This window comes from Leptonychotes weddellii, chromosome 2, assembly GCF_054177405.1.
Source record: "Leptonychotes weddellii isolate Sample4059 chromosome 2, ASM5417740v2, whole genome shotgun sequence".
Taxonomy (NCBI): Eukaryota; Metazoa; Chordata; class Mammalia; order Carnivora; family Phocidae; genus Leptonychotes; species Leptonychotes weddellii.
The window spans coordinates 151,693,868-151,717,724 of NC_138370.1; the positions used below are offsets into that span (position 1 = coordinate 151,693,868).

Here is a 23,857-nt window from a genome sequence, read left to right on the forward strand (position 1 = left end):
ATATGTTTCCGACTTCATGATCATGTCCTAGTCTGTTCAGGCAGCTATAGAGCTACGATAGACTGGGTGGCTTATAAACAGCAGAAATTTATTTCTCATGGTCTGGAGGCTGGAAGTCTGAGACGAAGATGCTAGCATGGTTGAGTTCTGGTGAGAGCCTTCCTCAGGTTGCAGACTTCTTTCTTCTTGTCTCCTCACAGAGTGGAGAGCAAAGAAAGGGGAAGCAAGCTCTGTTGTGACTCTTTTTTTTTTTTTTTTTTTTCTGTTGTGACTCTTAGTAGGACACTAGTCCTATCATGAGCGCTCCACGCGCTGAACTCATCTAACCCTAATTCCCTTCCTAAAGGCCCCACCTCCTAATACCATCACACCAGGAGGTAGGGTTTCAATGTATGAGTTTGGGGGGACACAAACATTCAGTCCATCACGTGTCCTTTGTATCTTATATATCTGTCCTTTATATCATTTACTTACCTGAAAGCATTTCGACAAAAGGCAAACAGTGTAACAACTTCTGTGTCATTCTGATCTTACAGGCATATAAATAAACAGAACAGGTATATTCTTCTTGCTGGAGAAATTTAGCCTTTTAGAAACCATTATTTTATTTTAAATTCCTTTATTATAACTGCGTATGTTTTTGACCACATACCTACACCTCTTCAGGATTGCAGCAGAAATTTTCTCTAGTCCTACAGATATGACATGATGTAAAGCAGTGGTTCTCAGGTGGGTTCACTTTTGTTCCCCAGGGGACATTTGGCAGTGTCTGTAGATATTTCTTGACTCACAACTAGATATAGTGGTGTTTCTGGTGTTTAGTGAGTAGAGACCGGAGATGCTGCTAGTCATCCTACAAAACAGAGGACAGCTCTTCACAAAGAATTATTTGGCTCAAAATGTCAGTGGTGCCCATGTTGAGAATCTCCCATTTAGATAATCTATGAAATCTGTTCTAGCTCTTAAATTCTCTTTCACGTTGACATTGAGATGAAGAAAAAGTATCGAGCTTATGAACCAAGTCCTGTCAACATTATGAAATACGTATATATAATAGGTTCTCCTGGTTTCTTTTCTTTTAGAAAATCATCTTTTCAGGTACATTTTTATTTTTATTTTTCTGGTGAGAATTTTCCTTTTCCTTTTTTCCAGTATTCTTCTAAAATGTCTCTATTTTACCATGTTGCAAAATACTTGAAACCCATACCTAGGCATAATACCTTAGCCCTTGTTTGAATGCTAGTGGATTGGCTAGATGAATAAAAACAGACAAGAATAAGATCTTAAAAGGCTGTGATATAAAAGAAATTTTGTGCAGGTGGGGGTGAGGGATAATCAATGCAAGGATACCATTAGGTGCTGATCTTTAAAGAAAAAAAAAACAACAACATTGAGCTGGTACACATTGAGCTGGTTGAGAGCAGTCACATCAGAGTAGAATCGTTGAGGTTGTTTAAAGACACAAAGGAATGGTAGAGTGACAAGTGCCTTGGCTCTGTCTGCAACTGGGTCAGAAGATTAGGTGTTGCCATGATGCTTCACATATTCCTGTGCATCCTCTCTGTGGGGTTAGGAGTGTGTCCTTCTGGTGTGAAAGCATCAGGCTTCCATAAGGTGTAGACAGAACATCTGCATAAAAACCTGGAGAGCCCATGCAGTGGAAAGCAGGCTCAAATGATAGGATCAGGGATTTGGATGACACATTCTCTAGGGTAAAATGTCAGCAAACTTTTGTGTTACTCTCACATCTCCTTCGTTCCTCTCATGGGATGGGAGCCATAAAACATGCCTGTCCCCTGTACTGGCCCGGCCTCAGTTTGCCGAACCAGTATCCAACTTGTTATTATAGTGTCTGTAGTTCTTTCTACCAGGAAATGATTTCTGTTTGCATGGGGGGTGGGGGGGAAGATCAGGTGTTAGAGTAATACCATCAGCAGATAGATTAATTGGACCATTTCATATTAGTTATGTATTTTTGGTCAAAAATAGGAGTACTGATGCAGTAAATATTTTAAAAACATTTTTTTATCTTCTAGCCAATAAAATTTTTATAAATGTTTTTAATTAGAGCTTGATTTATATTTAGATTGTCAAAGCAAAATAATCTCTTTCATTATGGTTTGTTCTGTGTCTGTGTGAATTTAGGATTGTCATTTTAAAGCAACTCCGGCCTGTTGTTTATTTTTTAAATCAATTTCTTATGTCATGATTTTTTCCCGCTATAATTGTATCTTGCAGCAACCTGGAGTTTATAAATACTTCTTATTGGGTATATTTGGTGGTAGATTTTAGGTTGGTTAGATATTCAGTCTACTTTGTCTCTGTCTTGGCGAATGTCTCCTAAATCAATCACAGTGACCACCGACTCCAGAATTACTGCTCTGTTCATTACATCCACTGCTCCTTAAAATTGGGATCTAAAAGGAAAGTAATGGAAGTAAATCAAATGTGATTTCTCTGTCAATTTGTTAGCAGGAAAACTGGAGTCATCTCAGAAATACATTGCTCCGCATGGCAGAAAAAGAACAATGTGAAGGATTTCTTTTTCTTTCTTAAGATTTTCTTATTCTAACCTGGGGACCAAGTGGAAATTAGCAGATTTTGAAACAAGGGTAGTTGGTTGCAGCCACATTTTTTTCTCAGTAACAAATAGCTAATGTTTTAACATTTTGTTAAGATATAAAATAGTACAACCTATGTCTTTCCATACTTGAGGTCTAGTTGCCACAGATTTTACTATCTGCCTACCTGTTCCTACCTCTATTCCTGTATCTACATATACAAATATATATGTGTATATATATGTCTGTGTGTCTGTGTTTGAGTATATACATGACTTGCATTTCATTAATTGTATGAGAGTTTTTCTGATGTATATAACAAATTACAAGCACATACTTTTGTTTTACATTACGTTTTCAACACCTACTTGCTAAATCAAAAATTTTATCAAATAATAAGTTTAAGGGTTTCAGGTAGTTTAGGGGTTTTCATTTCCTTAATTTTCTCACTTGTGATTTCTCATTTGTGATTGACATCACAAATAGTGGATTTTAGAATCATCCAACACTTAATTTCTGCTCATTCATTTGAGGTAATGAGGTAGTATACTTTCCTTTTATAAAAGTATATGAGAGTAAATAAATTTTCTGTTGCCTCTACTTAGAAATCAATTGTGTGTTCTTCAAAAGCAGCATTTTATTTCTTGGAAACATTTTATCCCATTGCCATTATTGTAATGAGGAGTTAACTAACTTGAAAAGAAAGATAATAGTCCTCAAATTTCTTTTCTACCCCATGGATTATGACTGAGACATTACGATAAGGAGAATAAAACTTCATTTAAATTGCCATTTAGACATTGTCGTAGCTAATCTCATTAGACTGTCTTTTGTTATCATTATCTCTTGTATTGAGTTAAGCTTCAGCATCTCTATCACAAGTAAACCATAAATGAATACCTTCTCTAAGTCTCCAGAATAAATAATTTTATGTTGCTAAAGTCTTGTTTTAAGCATTAAGGATCTTTAAAATTATCCCAATAGAATGTGATACATTGTAGTCAAGTTTTAATGATCTCAATGGAGAAGAAATACTTTTAAGATATAAGATGTAACTCAAATGCAGATCCCTGTGGGTTTCTAAATTTAGATTGCTGCATATGACAGATGCTTTGGAATTAAATTTGCATTAGAATAGAATAGTTCAAAATGCAACTGCCTCTGGCAAATACAGACCTGGAAAGCTGAACCATCCACTATGAACTGACTTAGGAAAATAAAAGAAAATTCCAGCGAAAGTAGTACGAGTCCATAAATCATAGTCTAGCTGAAATAATTCACTTTCCACTCCCCATCAAATCTTTTAAATCCAAATGTATATAAACATTGAAGGTAAGCCTAGTCCACATCAAATGGAAGTATCCTCTTGGAAATTGATGAGTCTTTGATATTCACTATGAAGCATGAATGTTCCGACTTCTTTTAATATTATAATTCTGTAGTGAGAAAACCAACTGGTAAGTTCCTATTAGGAATCTACCAGGCATCTACTGTGGAAAATTTAAAGGATTGTTAAGCATTATCTTTCCCCACAAGGAACAGAAAATCTAAATATATGAATTCTATTTAAATTAAATTCCAAGGCTACAAACAGCATGCAGTACATGACTGCAGTAGGCCAGGAAGTTTATGGAGAGCTTTTAGGCACAGAAAAGTGGTTCAGTTAGTTGATCATTGACATCTCTTACAACACTGGATGTCTCTCATTCAACAAAATATCATTTCTTATTTAGTTTTTCTTATATGGGTAATCCTTTGTAACAGGACTATGTCTTATTCTTTTACTCACTGAAAGTACACATTGAATAAACTTTTCAAAATATAAATGAACAAAACACCTCGTTAGTGGTCAAGTACTGACAGAAGATCCCAGCAGGGCAAACTCAGCTTTTATCTGGATAGTTAGGGAATGCTTTCCAAAGGAAATTAGCATCGTAGCATTATTGAGAAAGCAGGATATAGTCCTCCTTTTTCTTGATTTAAATGCTTTGTGAGATGGGCGCCTGGGTGGCTCCGTTGGTTGTGTCTGCCTTCAGCTCAGGTCATGATCCCGGGGTCCTGGGATCAAGCCCCGCAGTAGGCTCTCCCTCTCCCACTCCCCCTGCTTGTGTTCCCTCTCTCGCTCTCTGTCAAATAAATAAAATCTTTAAAAAAAAATAAAAATAAATGCTTTGTGAGAGATTAGGATAGGGAAAATAGAAGGGGTTGCTGGTTGGGATGATATAGGGGTGGGGTCACTGAATTCAGTTTTGGATGTCTTGAGTTTTAGTTGTCAGGTGTTCAAGGGTATATTGTCTAGAAGGGATCTATGTACCCATCACTATGGAGCACATTATTTGGAGCATGGTTTTAGTCTTTGGAAAATATAACATCATGCATTTGTAGTGTTAAAGTAAGACATTAGAGAACTGAGCATAAAATTATCAGCATTAAGGCACAGATGTATCAAAAGAGGCCCTGTGTATGAAGGAACAATTAGAAAGGTTGCCAGAAAAGAAGGACAGAGCAATGTCATGGAATCATCAAAGGAGTAAGTTTTAGGAAAAAGTATGTTTAACAATGTAAAATGGTGCACAAAGCCAAGAAAGGCACTGGAAAATTTATTATTGTGGTAATGATGGTGGTGGTGATCATGATAATAATGACCATTACTTGGAAGTGTCTCATCATAGAAAACAGAATTCTATGTTACATGTTAAGAGACCTGAATTGTAATTTTTAACCTTGTCGCAAAACCTTTGTGAGCCACAGTTTTCTCATTTATAAAATGAGATCATATTACCTATACTTCCTACTTTAGAAAGTTTCATGGGGGACACCTAGCAGGCTCAGTCAATAGAGCATGCAGCTCTTGATCTCAAGGATATAAGTTCAAGCCCCACATTAGGTGTAGAAAGTACTTTAAAAAAAAAATCTTTTAAAAAAAAGTTGCATGAGAATCACATGAGATAAGATATATGAACACTTTGGAAAGTCTAAAGTGTTACCTATGTGTTTATTAAGAGTAATATGCTTAAAAACAACATGGTGATTTAATATAAAAAATATCATTTACTATGCTAAATTTTATTTCTAAAAGTTTATTATAATTCAGTGTAACAGTAAAAACAGAATAGAAAAGTAGTTTCTACTTTCTGTAATTGGCTACACTGTCAGTAAAACAGCATGGAGTTTCTGGCACTTTTCTAGTCAGTCCTTCAATAGTAATTATATTTATAATTTTATTATTTATGGAGACTCTAATTGTAGAAGAATGTCAATTGCCTACTAGTTCTATTAAGCATTACTTCTTCAGTACAACTAGCATAAAGGAAAATAGACTGGGAATAAGTCAGGGGACATACTTGGCTTTTCCTAAGAAATAGATTACTTTCCAGCAGCTATTACCAGTTTGGTTTCTACTCAGTTGTAGAACTAAATTTTACTGAAATGCACTTTGACTGAATGTCATACAGTGAGTACCATGTATCTAAAATTCTGCTTCCTCCAAATTATAAAAAATACACATGTTCTTTGTCACACATGGTTACTTGTCTTTCTCAGCCTGACTTATTTTACTTAGCATAATACCCTCTAGGTCCTTCAAAAACAAAAACAAAAACAAAACAAAACAAATAAACAATGGAATCAAACCTATAAATACAGAGAACTAGTGGTTGCCAGAGGGAAGGGGATGGAATGGGGGAATTAAGCAAAATGGTAAAGGGGACTGGGAGGTACAGTCTTCCAGTTAGAGAATGAATAGTCATGGGATTATAAGGCACAGTGTGGGGTGGGGGGCGCCTAGGTGGTGCAGTCAGTTGAGCATCCTACTCTTGGTTTCTGCTCAGGTCGTGATCTCAGGGTCTTGAGATCAAGTTCTGAGTCAGGCTCCGTGCTCAGCATGGAGTCTGCTTGGGATTCTCTCTCCCTCTCCCCTTGACCCTCCCGCTCATTCTCTCTCTCTCTCTCTCTAAAATAAATGTTTAAAAAAAAAAGGCATAGCAAAGGGAATAGAGTCAGTGTTATCATAATAGTGTTGTAATGAGACAAATAGTAACTATACTTGTAGTGGATATAGCATAAACTTGTCAAATCACTAAATTAAAACCTGAAACTAATGTAACATTGTGTGTCTACTCAGAAAAGAAAAAAAAAAAAAGAGTATACATCCTCTGTATAATCAATGTCAAAGGAAAATTTGCCTAATTTTTAATTTGTAAGTAATCTTTAGGTGTTAGGCAACAAATATTTCCAGTATCACTTGGTCGTGGCATGTTTTCAAGAGGATGTCTCTCCTGGAAACTGCCCATTTGTCTCCTTTGCAGTTCACAGGCAGAGATGGAATAAGGAGTTTTTTCAGATAATGTACAGCCCTGAAGAAATAATCTTTGCCAGCAAAAGGGGGGACACATAGAGATCATGAAAAATAGACCTTTTTTTAATTCCCTTGTCTTGCTCAGAACATATATAAAAGAAATATAAGAGGTAACAATACATTTTAGTTACTATGCATTTACTCTGTGCCAGATGGTGGGTTGAATGCTTTGCATTCACCATCTCATTTATTCTTCGTAGTTAGTCTACTAGTACTTAACTAGGCCTTCTACAGATGGAGAAATTAGGATATGGAGACATTACATAACTCCCCCAAGGTGACCTGCTTATAAGTGGCGGAGCAGGCATTTGAATCAAGATGTCTCCAAGTCCAGTCCATATATTCTGTCCTAACCGACCTACTGTACTGAAATCAGGGATAAATCAGATTTTAGTTTTATAAACTCTTAAAAATTCCGTCTATAAATCATCAGGACTTTGGAAGTATAGTTCTTTCTGTTTTTGCTTACTGCAGACTTAGTATAGAGAAAAATGATGTGTGTCATCTGTTAAACAAGCAGTTACATACTGCTTCTCTGTACCAAACACTGTTCTAAGCACTTTACACACCAAATCCATGGGGTACTGTAGGTGTCCCCATTTTGCAGTTGAAGAAACTGAGATTCAGAGATTACTGCCTGAGATTGAGTGTAGGATGCGATTGTCATTAAAACCCAGTTCCAAAGTATGCTGTCAGTCACTGTGCACTGTCAGCTCTCACATAGGTTGGGGAGGAAAATCCAAAGCAGACATTGTTTTATTTTTTTTATTTTTTATTTTTAAAGATTTTATTTATTTATTTGACAGAGAGAGAGACAGCAAGAGAGGGAACACAAGCAGGGGGAGTGGGAGAGGGAGAAGCAGACTCCCCGCCTAGCAGGGAGCCCGATGTGGGGCTCGATCCCAGGACTCTGGGATCATGACCTGAGCCGAAGGCAGACGCTTAATGACTGAGCCACCCAGGCGCCCCAGCAGACATTGTTTTAAAAAGCAAATATGAAATTATCATGTATTTAAGAGCTAAATTATTAAGCAAATATGGTTTATGTATTCAGGAACTAAATTATATCTTCAAGTTTAAAGACGTAAATAACAAGTATGGACTAGAATAGTTAGAACAATCTCTGTTGATAAGTTGGGCACAGAAGGGGATAGAATTTGTATAGAAGCAAGGAGAATGGAGTTTCTCTCAAGTTTATTAAGGTGATCAATTTAAGTCATGCCGTGGAGATGAGGATTGGTCTTCCAAACAGTATATTATGATGAACTGAATTATGAATATATATATATTTTTTTAAAGATTTTATTTATTTATTTGACAGAGAAAGACACAGCGAGAGAGGGAACACAAGCAGGGGGAGTGGGAAAGGGAGAAGCAGGCTCCCCGCCGAGCAGGGAGCCCGATGCGGGACTCCATCCAGGGACTCCAGGATCATGACCTGAGCCGAAGGCAGTCGCTTAACCAACTGAGCCACCCAGGCGCCCCAATTTTAATTTAATATTTTATAGAGAGGGGTAGGAGAAATTCAGTTTATTTAGCCCTTTATTTTTTTATTTTTTTTAAAGATTTGATTTATTTGACAGAAGCACAGCGAGAGAGAGGGAACACAAGCAGGGGGAGTGGGAGAGGGAGAAGCAGGCTTCCCACGGAGCAGGGAGTGGGATGTGCGGCTCGATCCCAGGACCCTGGGATCATGACCTGAGCTGAAGGCAGACACTTAACGACTGAGCCACCCAGGCGCCCTATTTAGCCCTTTAAATGTCAGGAAAAGGAGTTTAGACTTTTAATAGTAGGAAAGTATGGCTTTGAAGGGAGTTGGGGGAGGGGATTAACGTGTTAGAACAGCATTTCCATAACACCAATCTGGAATCATTTGCTGGACCCGTTATAAAAGAGTGCATGGAGTTACAGAATCCTGGAATCCCCAGGTAGTGGGTAGAAAAGGCAGGGGTTAGAAGATAACATTGGGAATGAAGTGGAATTGAGCCCCAGAGAGAAATTCTTAATGAACAATGGCTGACTAGCCAGCTGTCTGCCATGGAGGATAAAGGAGGAGTTTATATTTTAGAAGTACCATTCCTGGATTTATGTTTCTCCCTCCCCCTCTCTCTGTCTCTGCCTCTCCTTCCCAGAACCCTTCCACCTCCTCTACAGATCAGTTCTTTTATTGGGATTAGGGACCACTAGTTAGGAATTGTTCTTTTTGTATAAGAACTTGAGGTTTTCAGATGATTTTGAAAAACTCCTTTCTGTTGTTTTCATTGCCCCAGTAATATGATAGTCTGTTCTGTTTAAATAAATTTGGCCATTCTGTTGGGGCGCCTGGGTGGCTCAGTTGGTTAAGCGACTGCCTTTGGCTCAGGTCATGATCCTGGAGTCCCGGGATCGAGTCCCGCATCGGGCTCCCTGCTCGGCGGGGGGTCTGCTTCTCCCTCTGACCCTCCTCCCTCTCATGCTCTCTCTCATTCTCTCTGTCTCAAATAAATAAATAAATAAAAAAATCTTAAAAAAAAAATAAATAAATTTGGCCATTCTGTTTTCCTTCATGCATGTGAGTTTTAAGGGCTTTTCTACTTAATAACAAAATTATAGCACAACTAAGAACACTATTTTTTTGTCTTGTCTCCCCTGTTAATTCAAAAGATGCTTTAACTCCAGTTGTGCCTGCCTTGCCCTAGCAATCAACAAGAAGGGGAGAGCGATTTATGATTTTCTAGAGACAACAGTATGCTGGAATTTTATTGGAATGAAAGACAAAGATAGTAAAGGAAATTCTACCCATTAGGGTACATCCCAGAATCTTTCTCTGAAGGAATTAAGTGCTTTGGGGAGTGCATTAAATCTTCAGATTTGTTACATTTGGGGAAAAATTAGATGATTTTCCCAAGTTACTTAACGGCTACTTTTAGTACATTAATCGTATGCTATAGCGGGTTTCTTTTTCAACTAAAAGCAAAGCTACAGGGTGTGTCCTATGTTTTCTTTTTTACATTCTTAGTACATAGAAGTATTCTATGCTTATTAACTTACACCATGCTGAGGATTGATGTCATGGACCCTATGACATGTGAAATCATTCTTTTTGATTGGATCAGAGGGATTCGATGTATACTGAATGACCATAGCAAAGGATGTAGCCAGGAGGACTGCTTATGTGGCATTTGAAATACTAGAGCTCTGAAGTTTGGATCCTTAAAAAAAAAAAAAAAAATCTAGAAAGATCACTGTGTTGGGAAGGACTATGAAGAGAGCAAGACCTCATGGAATTGAGAAGCCCTAGAGCAGGGAGACAGGAGTTCTGGCCAGAATCTCAAGAGTTATGAAGCAGAAATTTGAACTCCAGCTCAGAAGAGACGTGCAGGGCAAAAAAAGCTTATATTCTGACAAGCTAGAGTTGAATTCAAACCTGGACAGGGTCTGGACAGCAGGTAGAGTGGACACATCTGGCATGACCTTTTACTGAACCAGATTCCCATAGAGCAGAGGACCTTAGTAAGCTTTCTGCCTGGGGTGAAGGGGAGGGACTGAAAATAGAAGAGTGAGGTACCCCACAGTTGAGGGACCAAGCAGTCCTGGAAAAGTTTGGAAAAGTGAATTATTGAAAGCCATTTAATTCACAACTGATTTTGTTACATGCTGAGTCACATAGGATGTACCCCAAAGTATGTAGCTTCATTTTGTCCTTTAAGTAGTGGGTAATTTTTCTACATGTTTTAACATTTTGAGATCAGGCAGAAATTTAGTTGTGAGAGCTTTTAAAGTCTTTCATGTCCTTGATAGTTATAGAACTTCATATTTCAAAGTTCTTTTCACTCTTCCCTCCTCCTTCACATATATTTCTCTCGAAGCCTTCCTCCTGAGTCCTTTAATAATCTATGCTGCAAGATTTAGCTAATATACTCAATTACACAAGTATGAACCAAACACGGCAACAATATTTTTTCCCCTAAGCCTATTTTCTCTTTGACCTACAAATGGTTTACTTAGGCATTGGAAATATGGTTATTGGTAAAATTTGAAAGGTTTATTAATTTGGACAAAAATCTAAATGAAAAAGTATAATTAGAAGGTGTGAATGGAATTTGTTTGGCTTAAGCAATATATAATATCTATATCTCCCAACTTAGTTATAGTTTAAACTTTTAAAAAATGATTTACCTGTTTCTAAACCAACAGTGTTATAAATGCCTTTCTCCACTTCCCTGTTCTACATCAGCTGAATCACTAAGCCTACTAACTGTTTTTTGAATTGTTCACTTCTGTCAGCAGATATAGTTTTGCTTGTCAGCCCACATTGAACTTGTCTCCAAGATTGTATATTACTAGAACCAGGTGCATACCAGACCCTCAGTACTTTATGAAGAAATGAATGATTTGATGTAATATGATTATCAGTGAATAGATTTATATTTATTTTTTTCTTGACATTCCAGTTGTATTAAAATACATCTTCTTTCTTTTTATTGGAAAAGTTATTTTTAATTTAAATAGAAGTTATTTAGCTGTTAAAATACCATTTGAAATATTTTTCTGTGGAATTGAATATTGAATAATTGAGAAGACAAATTTTAGCAGTGTTTTTCAGAAATTAAAGTCGCTATCTACCAATAAAGAAGCTATTTTAGTATGACAGTATGACAGAATGAGAGGCAGACTCCCCACTGATTAAAAGAATGTGTCTGGGGGTGCCTGGGTGGCTCAGTCGTTAAGCTTCTGCCTTCGGTTCAGGTCGTGATCCCAGAATCCTGGGATAGAGTCCCGCATCGGGCTCCCTGCTTGGCAGGAAGCCTGCTTCTCCCTCTCCCACTCCCCCTGCTTTTGTTCCTGCTCTCGCTATCTCTCTCTCTCTCTCTGTCAAATAAATAAATAAAATCTTTAAAAAAAAAAAAAAAAAAGAATGTGTCTGTGGCTAGTATATGTATTATGAAAACTATTGGGGTTTGTTAATTACTATTATTTGTATATCTGTGCTTAGCGTCAGGGATATGATTATTCTTGGGAATTTTTGCTTCCAGATATTCATGCCATGCTCATAGTTGAGTATCATTACAAGGAACTCTTTCTGTTTTTTGAACTTTAGTTTTCTTAAGCTGATTATAATTGTGAACCTCTGTGTATTATTTGTCGTAGAAGTACAGGTTTTCCTCAAACCAAGGAAATGTTAGATTTAAGACTAAAAGTTCTTTGTAAAACCATTCAAGTTATTCTGTAAATTTCAGAAACAGTGCATGAATTTAAAAATTTTATCACCTGACAGCAGAAAATTGCTAAAGGTCCTCATCTGATACAGTGTCCCACCCTACGTCTTTTTGTGGTCATTCTCTAATAGCAGGCCCACAATAATCTGCAGGATAGGTATTATTACTCTTATTTTCCAGGAAGAACAGACGTTGACACCATAGTGACTGTGTCATAGCTGTTTGACTTAAGGTTCCTCCCCCCCACCCCACTGCCCGTTCTTCGGTTCTCAAGTAGGCAGTTGAATATCGTCTAGATTTCAAGGAGGAAGCTTTAGACTGGAGTTGTATTGATAAATTTATACAAGTACAAATTTGGTGTTCTTACCAAAAAGTATTTTTATAGAATTGGTTGAATGTTTCTAAGTGTGGGACATGGCAATATTGTACATGAAATGTAGTTGTTGATAAATGCTCTACCTTAGCGGTTTTGCCTTTTTTACCCTCACCTGGTTCCAATGTATAGGATTTTCTTTAGTGCCCTAAGAATTCCTGGATTCCTGAATCAGAATTCTGGGAGAGGCTTCCATTTTTGCCTCTGTATTTGCACTTTTTTTTCGAGAGCTGTTCAAAAGAAATATAATAAAGCCAGTTAGGTAAGTTTAAATTATCTAGTAGCCACATTAAAAGATACAAAACAGGTAAAATGCATTTTACTAATAAAGTTTATTTAAACTCATTATTTAAAATATTATAATTTGAGCTTGTAATCAGTATTACAAACTTATGATTTTTTTACCTTTTTTTGGTACTAGGTCTTTGAAATATGACATATATTTCATACTAATAGTATGTCTCAGTTGAGATTAACCACATTTCAAGTGCTCATTAGCCAGTAGCCAACTGGACAGCATAGGCAGGCCTATAAGTAGATATGAATACCCTGACACATGGTGCTCCCAGAAATTAACCATAGGCTTCTTACTGGTAAGAAACAAGTTACTATTTTATATTATCAAAACAAAATATAGAAATGTTTTATATCATATTCCAAATAAATGAAAATGTACTTAACTTACAAAAGCAATGTTGTACCTTACAGAGAGGAGGGCCCTGGAAAGTATCAAAGAAGGAGTCTTGAAAATTAAAGAAGAACCATCTAAAATACTGTCTGGAAATAAGTTTCAAGACCGGTATTTTGTTTTACGAGATGGGTATCTCTTTCTCTACAAGGATTCAAAGGTAGTTGTATATTTAGTATTTGAATATGTATGCATGTTTGTGTAGGTATTAACATTCTCATTTCGTACCTCTGTCAGTCCTCTCTTGACAGTCAAGCCCTGTAGTAAACAGAACACACAGTCAGCTGATGATTTCTTGCAGCCTCTGGATATAACATTAATACACTAAGTAACACAGTGAAGAACTTCATATAGCCTTTTTTTTTTTTTTTTAAGATTTTATTTATTTATTTGAGGTGGGGGAAGCACAGAGGGAGAATAAGAGGCAGACTCCACACTGAGCAGTAGAGCCCGATGTGGGGCTCGATCCCAGGACCCTGGGATCATGACCCGAGCTGAAGGCAGACGCTTAACCGACTGAGCCACCCAGGTGCCCCGCATATAGCCTTTCTGAGCACTTCTCATTTTTTAGTGCAGAGAAGTCCTTAAAGAAAAGTCTAATATGTGTTACATAAGCTAGCATATAAATCAGCATCTTCATCAATAAAATTAAGAGCCATCAAAAAGGATGAACTCTTACCAATTACGTGGTTGTAACTGGAGGGTATTATGCTGAGCGAAGTAAGTCAATCAGAGAAAGACAATTATCATATGGTTTCACTCATGTGGAATATAAGAACCTGCACAGAAGATCATAGGGGAAGGGAGGGAAAACTGGGAAGAAATCAGAGAGGGAGACAAACCATGAGAGGCTCTTAACTATAGGAAACAAACAGGGTTGCAGAAGGGGAGATGGGTGCGGGGATGGGGTAACTGAGTGTTGGGCATTAAGGAGGGCACGTGATGTGATGAGCACTGGGTGTTAAGCGCAACTGATGAATTACTGAACTCTACATCTGAAACTAATGATGTACTATATGTTGGCTAATTGAATTTAAGTTAAAAAAAAATGTTACGCCCTGAGGCAAAAGTTTATTTCTAGGATGAGAGAAATAAATGTTCTCTATCCAGTTTTGGGTGGTGATTACAAGTGTATGCAGTAACATCTCTACTTCCTTGAGGTTCAGATAACACCTACACAATAATTTAAATGTAGAATGACAGCAGGATCTAAAGGCACTTTTTTATATTGAATTATAAAATTCATTTGGGTATACATTGCTTGCATACTTTAAGTGTGTGGTGCTTCGCTGTGGTCTGTTGTGGAGATGTATAAACACAGACCAGACTAGTAGCATATCTGTGAATATGTTGTGAAGAAAGGATTTATAGGCAGCTTTCCAAAGCTCTGTGGTCTCATTTTTTTATGGCTTCTGTTGAGCTCTCCACATGCTTTGACCACTTTTCCTGTACGTTCCTCCAGCAGAGAGGCCTCCATGTGAGCATAAATAAATCTGAGTAGCATTCTTCCTTTGATTAGGACAGTGGACTCTCTAGGCAGGGGGGCTAACAAAACAGCACTGAATCCTGCAGCCCTCGTCTATTCAGAGAGCTATATTAAATACTGTACTCGAACTCCCACCTTTTTATTCCATCTCATAGACCCAGCAGGGAGTCTGTATGGGTATCAGATGGTTATTATTTATTATCATTCTTCAGTTTTTCTAGTAGACGAAGAGTGGAGTTTGCAGAAGTGAGGCACAGAAGAATTTGGGGTTGTGTGAACTAAACACATCAGATTTTGAGGTTCATGAACTTAACAGATTTGTATTCATGAAAGTAAATTCAGGACTTCACAGCTGATTATTCTAGCCATCTAGAACTGGATCTGATTGAATTTTCTTTGGTTTTCTTCAATGGGTCACCCACTTTGACCTTCATTAGACTGACTTCCTTAATCCTTGCCCTTCTATATACATACTATGTTGGTTAAGGGTCACTTTTGTAGTTGGGTACCTGCTTAAGGTATTTAAAAATGAACCTGAACTTTTTGGTCCCACTAAGGAATCAACATTTCTTTTTTTTAATTAATTTATTTTTTAAAAGATTTTATTTTATTTATTTATTTGACACAGAGAGAGAGATAGCAAGAGCAGGAACACAAGCAGGGGGAGTGGGAGAGGGAGAAGCAGGCCTCCCGCCGAGCAGGGAGCCCAACACGGGGCTTGATCCCAGGACCCCGGGATCATGACCTGAGCTGAAGGCAGACGCCCAATGACTGAGCCACCCAGGTGCCCCAAGGAACCAACACTTCTATTGTGTAGCAACAGAAGGTTGCTCTATAAAAAGTAGAGTTCTATACATTTCACTTGGATTATCTCATTTTACCTTTATAATAACCCCGTGAAATTAGTACTATAATTATTCCCACTTTACAGATGAAGAAACGGCACTTACCAAGATATTACATAACTTGCCCAAGATACCATAGCCAATGAGCAGCAGAGTGTTCATTCCCAGGTGTCAGATTCCAAAGGCTCCATGCAGGGACTTACTAAACAAATAATAATTTTGCATTATTTTAACTTGGTGGATAAGTCTTTTTCATTTAAGCAGTACCAAAGATTCCCAAATATGACAATCCATACAATTCGTTTTTTTGTAGTGTTTTCCCCCAAGCTGATGTAAATTTAAAAATCTGCCACAGGAAGCTTGTTCATGGACAAGTGATTTTTTTTTTTTTTCCACATGGATTGATTTTTGTGAGAGAAATAATCTCATACCCTTTAACAATATGTTTTAAGAATTTATATCTTTTTGAAAGGTTGAACCTGCTCAGTCTAAGATAATTCATAGAGTGACAGTATCGAGTTTGTCTTAAAGAGTGGTTTTTTGTTTTTTTGACATTTGAAATACTTCTTTTTCCCAGCTTTATTAAGGTATAGTTGTATATATTTACACTGTACAAGATGATGTTTTGATACACTGCACATTGTGAAACGATTACTTCAGTCAAGCTAATTAACATACCCATTACCTCACATAGTTATCTGTTGGCTTTGAGTGTGTGTGTGTGTGTGGTGAGAACATTTAAGATGTACTCTCAGCAAATTTCAAGTATGAGGTACAATATTAACTGTAGTTATCATGCTATACCTTAGATCTCCAGGACATTCATTTTGCATAACTGAAATTTTATACCCTTTGACCAATCTCTCTCCATTTCCCCACCTCCAACTCCTGACAACAACTATTCTACTTTCTGCTATGATTTCGACTTTTTTAAATTCCATGTGTAAGTGTGAGATACACTATTTGTCAGAAAGACAGTGCTTTTTAAGGACATTGAACACATTTTGTTTTTATAACAGTGACCCCAGGTTATGGAATTATGATTATTGTGCTTAAAAGTTGTATTTGTACATCTGTCAGAATAAATTAATGCAACGGATACTTTAATTAGCACATTCAGGCAAGCAGAGGAGACTTGGCTTATGGTTTTCCTTAAACTACCATTTTTTTCAACACATGATTTTATGTGGCCGGTTATTTTTTCATGTTGCTGCTCTGTCCCTTTTAATATTGATGGTTGAGTCACTGGCAATTTTAACATTTCCAGTTATTTTACAGTAAATAAGCAATAGCGAAAACCTAACTTATTTGAATAAACATTTGGCTCTGGTTTTGACAGTTGCCATTAATATATGTGTGCTTGAATATACTTAGAAAATGATTTACTGAGAAGGAAGTGGAAATTACAAATTGAAAAGTATACTTAAAAAGACTGTGTTAATTAGAGATAATTTATGAATGCCCATTAACAACAAATTAGGGTAGTACACAGGGGAAGATATATTTTGTTTTGAGTTTTCCCTGTACAGAAAATGTTAATTAAAATGTTTTCAGACTTGATTTACATAAAAGGTGAGAAGTTTCAAAGAATATTATCATTGTACTGTTACTGGTGTGAAAAAAGCAAGTGGGTAAGGGAGGGGTCATTAAAAGTTGCATGCACTAATAAGCAGATTCCTTTTAGGAGCAAGAATAATTTTTTAAGCACACTAATTTAATTGGCTTAGTTAAAAACTTTATTTTGAATTATAGTGCCTGAAGTAACACATTAGAGAATTCCTAACAGTCTAGTATATTGAGCTTCTTGAAGAAATTATCCAGCAAATACACATACCAAAAGAGAGAACTGTAATAAACCAACAGTAATCTTGCCAAATTAGATTTCTTTTTGTAGAACTTTCCGTTAGTATCCTTACAGTTCCACTTTATGCATATTCAGTTTAAAGACAGAAACTTAAAAAGCTTTCTTTCCACCGCTGCTGATTTCCTCTCAAATTCTGTCATTAGTGTTCTTTTTGGACAGGATATATGGTATAAAGTAATGAGCCTGCATGTCAGGAGAATCTCTTGTATGATTTCAGACTCTATTGCCAAAAGTATGTCAAAATGTAGGCAGTCCTGGCATTACTGATGTCCTGTTATAAATGAAGACTACCTGCTTCAGCACTACTGCTCTCATTCTGAACTGTGCAGATCCCGTCATACTGCCTCTCACCTTACCTGGCCGCCTCCCTCGGGACTGAGTCCAGGGGACTCGCAGTCTCAGCTAGGAGGGCCATTCCCCTCAGCTGCGGTCTGATGTAATCTCTGACAGGTGTGGCCGGGAGGCTCCACGACTGGATACGTTCCTAAATTCTCCTTATTCTCCTTGCTTTGACTCTTCCCTACATGGAATACTCACTGCCTTACAAAGCTACCTCACAGTTCTTTATTAGACTTCAGTGCTGCTCCTTAACATTCAGTAAAGTAGCACACTACAAAATCAGTACCCCAAAACCAGTCCTCAGTCAGAATAAAAAGACAAAACACACAAGCTACCAGAAGATGATCTTAGCAAGAAGTACAGGCGTTATGAGGGAAACTACAGAACTTCACTGGTAGAAATAAAATTTATGTAAAGTCTACTAATATTTATCGATAGATTTAATGTAATTCTTTTCAAAATCCCAAAGGAATTATTTTTAGAATCTGGCAGAAATGATAATCACCTCAAAGTGTAAACAGATAAGAATAATTGCAAACATTTTGGTGTATAAAAAACAAAATAATTGTGTAGTATTTTCCATCCAGTGATTATGGTTATACAGTAAAGCTGAAATAGCTGAGATAAATATGATCCTGGAATAAAAATGAACAGAGATAGCAGTGGTACCATAAAGTCAGGTAAAAGACCTACCTGTATATTAAGATTTGTTTTTGATAAATATGCCACCATAAATGCATGTCTAAAGAAAGGTTTGTTTAATAAATAGGGCTGGGATAATTCTTAAAATTTTTCAATTTAAAATCTCATCTATACTGTATATGAAATACATATTCCAGATTGACAAAAGAAGTAACTTTAAAAATAGCAACCCTTCACATTCCATGGCCATGCAATTCAGTATTTGTCAGCTATGTGAGAACCCTTTAAAGTTGAAAAGATAGTTAAGAAAGTTCAAAAGAAAAGATCAATATGACTTCCTAAAAATAATAAAAGTAAACAGCAAAATTAAGACAAACAGCAGTTTGTGTAGAATATTTCATTTAAAAAGACAAGGCAATTTCTTATTTCATATATACAAAACTAATTCAAACAAGTAAAGACAGATAAATTGTGGACCAAATCAAAAGTGAAAATTGCTAATGAATATACAAGTGTATGTTTAATTGTAAGTAAATGTACACTCTCAGTTTGGCCAAAATCTTATTTTTTTTTTTAAAAGATGTTATGTATTTATTTATTTGAGAGAGAGAACAAGAGTGCGAGCGGGAGGTGGGGGAGCAGAGGGAGAGGGACAAGCAGACACCATGCTGAGCGTGGAGCCTAAATGCAGGGCTCCATCCCATGACCCCGAGGTCACAACCTGAGCCAAAATCAAGAGTTGATGGTCAACCGACCGAGCCACCCTGGCGCCCCCAAAATCTTATTCTTAAAAAAAAAAAAAAAAAAAAGTGTTCCTAGTGATTCCATTTCTAGAAATGTAGCCATAAGACAAAAAATATCCAAAATAACTATTTTAAATTATCTACCATGATGATAATAGCAAACATTGATTATAGTGACTAGGAGTAAATTCACCATGTTCATACCAGGCCTCATCAATGCCATAGAGCACTGGTCACCCAAGCATTATTCCTGATCATCTTCTTGCTTGCTTTTGCCTTTATATTTCCTCTATATTCTCTTAACCTGTTTTATCTATGAAAGGCAGTTTTTAATTTTATAAACATATTTTCTGTCCTTTACTTTTCAAATTCAACTGCTTTCATGAAGAAAAGACTTCATAGTAATAGTTTAACTTTCATAGAACTTAGTTCTAATTTCAGCTAATTGTACTTAGTACTGAATTTCAGCCAATATTTGCTAAATGGGCTTTTGCATACTGTCCTAGGATTCTAACTTGTGTGTATTATTGTGTCTCTGAAGCAATGTGTCCTAAGTTCCTAATAACAACAGCTGTAATTTACTGCACACTTTTGCTGATTACTGGATTAAAGGCTTTATAGACATTTTTCTCATTTAGTCTGTAGAATAATCCTTCAGAGTACCCCTTTACTTACTTCACCTTCTTTTTTTAAGATTTTATTTATTTGAGAGAGAGTGAGTATGAGCAAGGGGAGAGGCAGAGTGACAAGCAGACTCCCTGCTGAGCAAGGAGCTAAATGTGGACATGGGGCTCCATCCGAGTACCCTGAGATCATGACCTGAGCCGAAGGCAGCCACTTAACTGAGCTGCCCAGACACCCCCTTACTCAATCTTAATAATAACCCTATGAGATACTCAATATTTTTATTATCCCTCTTTACTCACAAACAAGAAGAGCAGAGCAAAGTAACGTGAAGTCACAAACCAAGTAGCAAGCCAGATTTGCTCCCAGGTTTCTATGATCCCAAACCCCTTGCTCTTAGTTATAAATGCTATATGCCTAACACTTTGAAACAAAAGATTTCCTTCAGAATTCTTAGGGTATGGGGAAAGCATGTGTTAATAATAATTTCCAAGGCTGTTATCTTTATAAAATTATTTCAGGTTATCCAAGGATCTATAATAAAGTGTGTGTGGTTTGATACAAGTTTTGAAATTAAAGTATAACGATTCAAGTTTTGCCTCATGGCCTATGTTCCAGGATTTTTAATTTTTTTTTTTTTTTAAGACTTTATTTATTTGCGAGAGAGACAATGAGAGACAGAGAGCATGAGAGGGAGGAGGGTCAGAGGGAGAAGCAGACTCGCTGCCGAGCAGGGAGCCCGATGCGGGACTCGATCCCGGGACTCCAGGATCATGACCTGAGCCGAAGGCAGTCGCTTAACCGACTGAGCCACCCAGGCGCCCTGTTCCAGGATTTTTAAAAAATATTAGTTACAGATAAATATGTCAGGATGTGTATGGAGAATAGATCATTGATCCAGAGTAGATGTAAATTTTTAATAGTCTGCTTTCATTAATTATTTGTGAAAAATGTTATTAATATGGATACTTGAGATAGTTCAATATATACTGTTGTTTTCATCATCCTGAAATCCAAAAAGTACAGAAAATCATAATGTATTTGGCAACAAAACCTAACATGAAGGTAGTTGTCTTAGTTATATGAATGCAGGGTGCTGCCCCAGACAGCATTGATGGAATTACATAATATTGCACATGATTCTATTTTTAAAATGTGAAAAAATTGAAAAATTATCAGTTCTGATTTATATCTGGTCCCAGGTGTCTTGAATAAAAAATTATGTCTGTGTATATATGTACACACATATATAAACATACATGTGTATCCAAAATTTTCTACTTAAATTTATAACCTTGTAATCAGAACAGTCTTCATGTACTAAAAACTTAGTATAACATCCCTAAAACATTAGAGAACTAAATAATTCTAAACCCAGTCATTAATGCTCAAGGAAAATAGAAAGATATTTATAAAGTCTATTTAATTACAAATTATTTTGTTTTCCTTACAGAGTAGTAAATATGACAAAATGTTTGCTCTTGGTTCAGTGAAGTTTTATCTTGGAGTGAAAAAGAAAATGAAGCCTCCAACAAGGTAAAGTTTGAAAGGGAAGGGTTTTTGAAAAGTGAAAGTTGTAGGAATATGTATCTATTTAAGGATTTGGAGGTCAGAGGCATTAATCAGGCTTCTTATAAATTATAGACAAAATCTTTGAGCTGCCACAGACATGGTCTTTGAGCTGCCACAGACATGGCAGGGGACCTGTTGCAGATCAAGGGAACTTCTGTGGGCAGATAAAAAAGCATGATGTTCCCACTGAAGTCATATTCCTTGGTGATGGCATTTCTGTTGCATAAAGCAAGAAATCCCCAGAAGGCCCTATCTACTGAAAACACCTGGGTTTTTCTCCGTATTCCATTCCTTGATCAGTCGCACGACCTGGGGACATAAGGAATGTTCCAGACAATTCTACACACAGGAAAACAGCTTCTTGATGCCTGGCTGTGTAATTTGGTAGTAAACCCACAGCACCCAGATGGTGGAGAGGAAGTGGACCCTCTTATACATTGTCCTCCTCTTCAGCCTTTGAATCATGCCAGCATGTGCTTTATGCCATACTTTCTAGTCACAACTTAATTTGATTAGCTAATTAATGTTTTCACAAATACTTATGAAACATTTTCATGAACTGTTAGATGCTTGCTTTGGGTTTCTGTTACTGAAAATGTTTCTCATTTTTGCCTACATGCTTAATGTGTAAATCCAGCACATACACCTGTGTTGCTGATGACACATTCTTTAATTTCCCACAATATCAGTAGGAGAAGGTATATATCTTGTTTTGGCCATTTTCCTAGATATCTATCCTTGCTCAGCCAAGAGTATCTTCGGAGAGATTTCCCTCACTTTCCCATGACATCATAAGACCCCTTCCCTCCATCACCCTTGAGCATATTTAAATTTGTAGCCAAACCCCTCACTTATCATTCACTCGAGATCAGTCATACCCATTGAATCATCACTTGTGAGTATCTGTTCTGTTATACATTGCCACCATTGAATTATCTCCTTAATATCTAATCCTGTTTTCAGTTTTGTACAGTTTCTTTTTTAATATGTATTTACTATGTGTGTTTTTTCCCATCGGATTTAGTTGGGGATTGACGGCGTATTCTGAAAAACATCACTGGTAAGTTAACAGCTGACAGTTTTTGGATTTGATATATTGATAACTTCAGTAAACAAATAATGTTATTGGCAGATCTACAGACAGGAAATGTTTCACCAAAGTGAAGTTAATTTTTTTTAAAAATACTTTGAGAAGAAGAAGATAGATTTGCTTCAACGTTTAGGTCCATTTCAATCCCAGGTGTCCTACTTGCTAGTGCTCTCCTAAAAGAAACTACGTCTGATTTCTCCCTAGTTATTATGTGAGTGTGGAATTCCCCAGCTTTTATGGGATAAGCAGGCAGAATCCAGTTTTATATAAAGGATAAGAACTAGCCAAAAGTTAGTCTAAAAAAAAAACCTTGGCCTCAGATCTTTTCTTTGCAAATATGTACTTTTTTCCATTGATGTCACAGGATCTAGCCAGTCTCCCTAGAGATTGTGCTATGTCTTCTTCTCCCACCCTAGCTGTGTCTGACCAACCACTAAGCCACACGGGATCTGCCTCTTAAATTGTCTTTCTGATCAGGCTATGCCTTCATCTGTGTGGATTATTCCAGTTATCCTAAGTGCTCTTTATGCCTCTGATTTTACTTTTGTTTTCTAGAATATTCTCTATCCAGCCACCAGAGGGGCTCCCTAAAATGCATTGTGTTTCTTTCCTGCATTAATGCTCTTCTACAGAATAAAGTGCAGGATTGTAGGCACAGCACGTAAGGCCCTTTAATATGAGGCTCCATCAGCTTTATTTCCCATGGCTTTCCTTTTTCTTTTTTTTACTTAAGGATAAAACAGTAATCTGTCTTTAATTCACCATACATTCCTTGCTCCTTCATCTTTCCATGTTGAATGTATGTAGTTGCTTTACTGAGCCTTCTCCCACACTATATGCTGCTCCCATCCTCTTCCTGCTGATGTGCTGGACTCAACAGTCATTCTTCTTTCAAACTATAGCTCACATGCCCCAAAGTCTTATCAGGTAACTCTCACCTCTAATCATTACTTACTTCTCGGTTTCTGTAGTGTTTTGCACACATGGGTGCTTAATTATAGAGAGGACAGTTTTTTGGACATGGTAAAGGAAAGGGACAATGTCTTTGTGAGAATCTAATGAAAGAAGCAAGAATTTTTTACAAATTTCATTTTAACATTTTTACAAATAATTTTTCATACAGGAGTAAAAATACATAATTGCCTTGAAATGTCCATGTCATTTTAACATCACTTACTGAATTTTCCTTTTGTAAGAATCCTTTACTGCATCCCCAGGTGTGCTCTTTCTATATTTGTGTTCAACTTGACTTTCTCTTTCTCTGTGTTCTAAGTTATTGGTTTACATGCCTAGCTCCTCTAATAGACTATGTGAACCTTGAGGGCAAGATCTCTGTTTTACATAGGTTTTCAATAAAAGGTTACTGAATCAGTGTTATTGGACACGCAGTAGTAGTTTTTCATTTTTCATGAGTTTTGTGGGTATTAATGTTTATAATCCTAATGATGGAGACTAAGCCTTTTTTAAATGTCTGG

The 23,857-nt window shown here is 36.8% G+C and overlaps 1 protein-coding gene across 4 annotated transcripts in view; it reads left to right on the top strand.

Annotated features, from left to right (window-relative positions):
• Positions 1-23,857, top strand: part of ARAP2 (ArfGAP with RhoGAP domain, ankyrin repeat and PH domain 2) — a 185,681-nt gene that overhangs the window by 144,391 nt on the left and 17,433 nt on the right. For all 4 annotated transcript variants that reach the window (XM_081812499.1, XM_081812502.1, XM_081812500.1 and 1 more), the window contains exons 29-31: positions 13,198-13,337; positions 21,174-21,256; positions 22,317-22,352. In XM_081812499.1, the coding sequence (XP_081668625.1) occupies positions 13,198-13,337; positions 21,174-21,256; positions 22,317-22,352 (259 nt within the window). The remainder of the gene's footprint in view (positions 1-13,197; positions 13,338-21,173; positions 21,257-22,316; positions 22,353-23,857) is intronic.